Genomic DNA, 6,000 nt, shown 5'->3' on the forward strand with positions numbered 1-6,000 from the left:
CTGATGGAACTCGATCTGTTGCGTAAAAAACTGGACGAAACGGAACAGGCCATGACAAAAATAATCGCCAAGATAAGTGCCATCCCGAAGGGCCAGGTTAGCTGATTTTGTTTGGATTTGTTGTCCTACTTTTTAATTTTGTGACCTTAGTTATTATTGTTTTCCCATTTCCACACGAAGTTTGTTATGCTTTGACTAGTTTTGAATATCCTTTTCCATAAAAGCAAAAACAGAAAATCAGCGAAATTGAGAGAACTTCGACATTATGCGATCCATAACGATACGAAATAGATAAAAAAATACAAGGGTTTGTAAATTTCGTAATAAGCATTCGACGTTGAAGAAAAAATGTGACTTGAACTTATGCGAATGAGTCTGTAAGTATATGTTCCATACAGATCGCAACATGTACGCAAGACTGTCTCATATGTTCGAAAACAAGCTAAACAGATCTAGTCAGTTTAGAATTTGTTCGATTCTAAAAATCGTTACCCCAAAGCTCAAAATTTGAATGGTGTTTTTGTGATTGAAGTAGATATTTATACTAGATTTAAGGTCTTTGTATGAACTAAATGGAACAAATGGGTAAACCAAAAATTGTCGGTTCGATCGCCAAAAATTGTCAATTCGATCTAGCACAGTAGAAATGAAGTAAGAAAATTAATTTGAAAGTAAAACTAAGCAACTTCAATGAATTAGAAAATCATTTGGAAAGAAAATAGTGTAATCAGTTTCGGCAATGACGATTTCAATACAAAATTTCAGCTTAGTTAAAAATTGAAAGTAATGCAATAAATTAATAAATTAATATTCAGAAATCAATGAGAATTACGCCAATTAGAATTTTATTACTAGTATGGAATCTTACGGGAGAATCTAGAGTAAATATATTCTTATTAAACAGTCAACATTTCACTCCAGAATCAGTTTGGTTCATTTTATTGTAATGCAAACACGAATTTTTCTTTATGCAATAACCACGTCAACAATAGTATAAAGAATATGAAATTTACAACAATTTGATTTCAGTCTTGTTAGGCCGTCTTGAGCTAATTACAAGTTTCGTATCAGGTTCTGATGAGAAAAACATAATGGGATGCAGCAGAAAATAAAAACTATATGACTAGTGCTATGATCCTCATGACACTAAAGATTATTATAACAGATTGGGGCTCGAGCTTACAGCTGGCTAGTAATACCGGCACAATACGCTCATAATCGCCAACCCAAATGACCGAACTTTCCTTTAATATTATGATTCTGATATTTAGTTACTGATTGCCACAATCGCAACAGTTTAGCATGAGTGACACGTTCCCCTGGTTGGCTGTTGGCTGCCATAAACTAAATAAATATTATTATCGTCACAAGGTTGTATTTTGTACAAAAAATGTGTGTGTCGTTCAATGAGCAATTCCAAGTTAAATTCTAATTCATAGTATAGATATCTACTTTAATCGCAATCAGGAAATCAGAACAAGTAGGATTTGCACTTTGAAAACGTTAGGTGAGTGATATCTTTCTCAGGAAGTCGAAAAGGACATATTTCTGGATATTTTGCTGTTTATCTTTAGCTACAATAGGTTCACAGTGCTAAAATACTCTTTACTTGACGGTAATATCCCTTCATATTTCACATAGCGACCCATTGACCGACTGATTTTGTTTCAAATGTGGCGACACTAGTTTTTTGTTTATCGAGGCAAATAAATCAACGAAATACTAACCAAATAAAATTGTTGCTTATTTTGTTTCTTTCACATACACCGAATCGATACGAAAAACAATCCAATTGCAACATCTATACTACATGCACATAAAAAATACATATCTAATACAACAATGAAAAATCAAACTCTTATTCTTTGCTGCAAACAAAACGCACACGATTATCTAATTAACAGTCGTCACGGCTATTCACGGCCTGATTAGCGCAGCAGATGAGCAGTTAATAAAAATAGATAGCATTAAAAAATCGGCGAACAACTTAAGCAAGGTTAGAGCTCTACACAATAATGTTTTGCCAGAGTTTTGCACCTACTTAATATCCTCATGTTTTAATAGTCCGCTCTTTTGTTTCAACAGTTTGAATCTCCAGATTTTCCCCTTACCAAAATAGATCCTTCGGTGTAGTTTAGGAAAGAGGAGTCTCCAGCGTGTACAATAGTCACAATTGAAACACTTCTTTAAGTGCTATAAATCAAACAAAACATCAGCAACTGAAGGCTCTTCCTGATTTCGGCAGCATCTTTAGTTAACCCCAGTTGTAATAATAAGTTAAACATGATCTTACTGCTAGAGTGAATTGTCCTTTTGTTACCACTACTGATACACGAAATTCTATCTGTAAATTGATACAACTACTCACACTATTCAAATTTTCAATTTACTTAGCCACTCTTTTTGTAGGATCTAACTCTTTGTATAAATAAATAATGTGATTTAAACCCATGTTTGTGTCAAATACATCTTTGTTTGTTTTGGTTTGCTTCTACTCTTACCTCGCGAGTCTGTTTGAAGTCCTGTTCTAATCGTATAACTTTTGATCGTCGAAATCGTCATTGATGCCAACTCTAATAGGAAACAGAAGAAACGGATAACGCCGAGACCGCAGATACGATCACAGAGCCGAATGGTCATATAATCAAAACACCAACAGAAAAGCCTAATAGCAGCCAGCGCCCAAACTCGGATGATGATGCATCGAAGGTCGAGAAGCAACTTGAAACCGGCGCTGTACCGAAGAAACGCGAAACCAGTGTAGATCGCGGTACAATGAAAGTGATACCGATGGAGAAAAAAGCCAAATATGAAACGGGTAGGCAGCAGACTAGCCGTCCTGCTACACCGGTGCAGTCTGTCACGCTGGATGCGGTAAGAATCTAACCTTGATCTTAACATGATCTATTATGACGATTAACAAGTTTGCTAACCTTTTCACTTATTGTTCCAGACACACCATGAAGCCGATACGGCAGAGTCTAAGTGTATCTTACTGGACACGCCACCGGTTTCCAAGGTAGTCGTCGCCGATTCCGATCATTCCATCGAAACACTAGACGCCTCCCACAAACACAGCGAAGATGCTCCGGTAAGTGATTTTCTGGTCTACATGTTGATGAAAGCTCTTTATTTACATTTTCACATGTATAAAAATAACAGTTCGACTTGAACCTGATAGTCGTGTTTGAGTCCGTATCGAATCTGAACCAAGGTAGTAGCTTGGAACTTAACGTACTGTTAGGATCTGAACCAACTACGATTGTACATCCCTCCGCAGCGACCCGAGTAGCATCTCCGACGAGGGAGGTAAGCTGCAACACATAGGGCTGCTACGTATCGCAGACTCTTCAGACATTTTTCGTGTGACATTGCATTGAGTTGAGTCGTTCAAGCGAATGTTAAATGGTTCATCCATCGAAATAATCCCTTTCCTACTAAACATTCTTGGATCGCATTTTTTTATCTAAAGTGTGACACATATTGGCTGTAAACCATTCCGAGTCCAATACTAGATAGTGATTGGATGAGTCCCATGTGTTCTCAATTCCTTGGCCTATGTCTAACTAACATTGCATCGTAGAAGGTATATTCACAATCTCTAGTTCAATTGCATAGAATTTATTGTTTCAAATCAAGGAAACTCAATAATCTATCTATAGTGTATGAATTATGTTTCTGTCAAAAGTATAAAGTTCAGTAGGGCTAACATGTTTACTGTTGTTAAACTTTAATCATTCATTGTTCTTATATTTAAAATGATAATTTTGCTACGGTAAAATGCTCTCTGGGAAAGCACTATTTCATTTATTGAATTATTTGATTCGGCTTAAGATCCTCGAGGCTAAACATCGTATGTAAATCAAATCAATGTATTTTGTTGGATCTGTTCATTACCATTTGCATTGAGGCAGATACTTTGTTATTATTATCCTGAAAAGATTTAGGAACAATCTGTTCAATGATCGCGTTTCCGTTCGTCCATTACTTCGTGCCCTCCCCCCCTCCTCCCTTCCCTCAATCATGCATCATGAAAATACGTAAAATTGATGGTCATAATGTGAAGAGACAAAGAAAGCAACGGACGAGTATTTGCTTACCTTACTTTTAATTCTACAATCCATCCCACGTGTTCTGCGCTGATACGTATTTCGTGTATTACACGTTAGCTTATTCAGTGTCTAAATTAGAACACATAGTTAAGCAAAACCCTTTTGCAAAGATTAACATGCAATAACACTCCAATCATTTCTAATAGTGTCATAGTTGTATATATATATTCTGCACTAAAACATGCATATTTAGTTCTGCTATGCAATCGGAACTGATTTCCGTGTTTTCTTCTAGGTGGTGCTCAGCGGAAAAATGAAATTATCGTTAGTCAAACTGGATGACAATGAGAAGAAGTCCAATGATGGTAAAATATCACAGACAAATATCCCGAATATTTTTAAAATATATTTATTTATAGTTATTGTGACGGAGGTACACGAGGGTGCTGAGAAGAAAAAAGACTCATCACAAAAGACGTCCAGCCAAAACCAAGAATGAAGATATACTTGTGAACCCCAATGCATCTCTGCGAGCATCCTGAACGCATAGTTCGGGAGCTTTAGAGAACACTAATTCAATGATTGAAAGAGCTTATCTTATTTAAGATCGGACTCAAATAAAGATTAGAAGGAAAAGCTCAATTTTGCTAAGGTCCTATTTTGATTGACTGAGGAGTACAGTTGTAATAACGTGACTACGAAATACAGATGGCCAAATTAGTATGTTTAATTTCCATATTCTATAAGTTGCACTGTAGCTTCTCTGTAAATACCTTAGTAGCACAACTTAATCGGCTCAATTTTTAGGACATATTTGGTCCAACGAAATGTCGCTCAGATATTGAATTACACTTAAGCTGATAAACGACTATAAATTCTAAAACTATTTATTCGTTACTACATTTGATGTCTATTAAAAACTTGACACGGTTGTAAACAGTGAACGAAACCAACACTACTAGAAATTTCGTGGTTGTTACGACTTTATATAATTGCTTCGCCGCTCACTAACAGCTTCTCATATCATTCGTTATTACAAACTGTCTGTTATCTTGCTTAAGTTATTCATTTTAGTTTAGCTTCATCCGTATTTATATATTTCAGAGAAATAGTAACGTATAGAATGCACCTATAGAATAAGTTCTTATTTTATGTTGAAACATTGTGAAACCTACATTCAAACAGTCTCATTTACATTGTTACCAATAGAGCAGACATTCTGCCTAAATAAGCGAGTAGTAGCGATGTTTCGATAAATATCCAAGTGTAAAATACAAACGGTTGTAATACGCAGCATACTTATTGTGACAGCAATATGATGTGTAATAAAATTGATCAAGTTACAAACATGAGCGTTCTTCCTTTCTTCGAGTTTTGTTATCGAGTATCAAATTCATAAAGTTATTCTAATTATTCAGTTATTATCTAGTTTCAAATATTGAACAAAACAGGATGACATTCCTACAAAAAATCAAATTATTGAACAAAAAAATAAGTCAAATTATGTTCAAGGAAAGTATACAGTTTAAGGAAATGCTCTTCTCTTAGCAATGATTCTAATTGCGATTGGACATTTTCAAATATAAAAATTCATGTGCAGATGGGAACGAATTTTAGTTTTTGAGGCTAATGGTAATGTGGATAGTAATAATGAATAAAGTCGAAAATCTAATAATGTATGGAGATGCACTAATTTTGCATCAATTTGTTGCTCGGACGGTTGATTATTTACATTGAATTATCAAGTGAGATGGGTATCTAACCTATCAACCTAGTCCTTGTGGTGTTTTTTGCTGTGTCTGGCAAACGTTTCCAAGGCACATATAATTCGAAGTCGTCCTCCATGTGACACTCATCCATCGGCTTATCGTTGTTTAGAACATTTGCATAATTTTATCAGGAAACTATTTATGCAATGCCCTGTTGAGTAGTTATTATTGTTCAACTC

The 6,000-nt window shown here is 35.3% G+C and overlaps 1 protein-coding gene across 1 annotated transcript in view; it reads left to right on the top strand.

The window, feature by feature from the left end:
* The window catches only part of LOC131439437 (uncharacterized), a 45,096-nt gene extending 39,697 nt beyond the window's left edge, over positions 1-5,399 (top strand). Inside the window, exons 8-12 of the mRNA XM_058610432.1 lie at positions 2,581-2,874; positions 2,954-3,091; positions 3,163-3,309; positions 4,348-4,417; positions 4,472-5,399. Coding sequence (XP_058466415.1) covers positions 2,581-2,874; positions 2,954-3,091; positions 3,163-3,309; positions 4,348-4,417; positions 4,472-4,551 — 729 coding nt within the window. The 3' untranslated portion in view covers positions 4,552-5,399. The remainder of the gene's footprint in view (positions 1-2,580; positions 2,875-2,953; positions 3,092-3,162; positions 3,310-4,347; positions 4,418-4,471) is intronic.
* The last annotated feature ends 601 nt before the right edge of the window (positions 5,400-6,000 follow it).

Source organism: Malaya genurostris, chromosome 3 (genome assembly GCF_030247185.1).
Source record: "Malaya genurostris strain Urasoe2022 chromosome 3, Malgen_1.1, whole genome shotgun sequence".
Taxonomy (NCBI): Eukaryota; Metazoa; Arthropoda; class Insecta; order Diptera; family Culicidae; genus Malaya; species Malaya genurostris.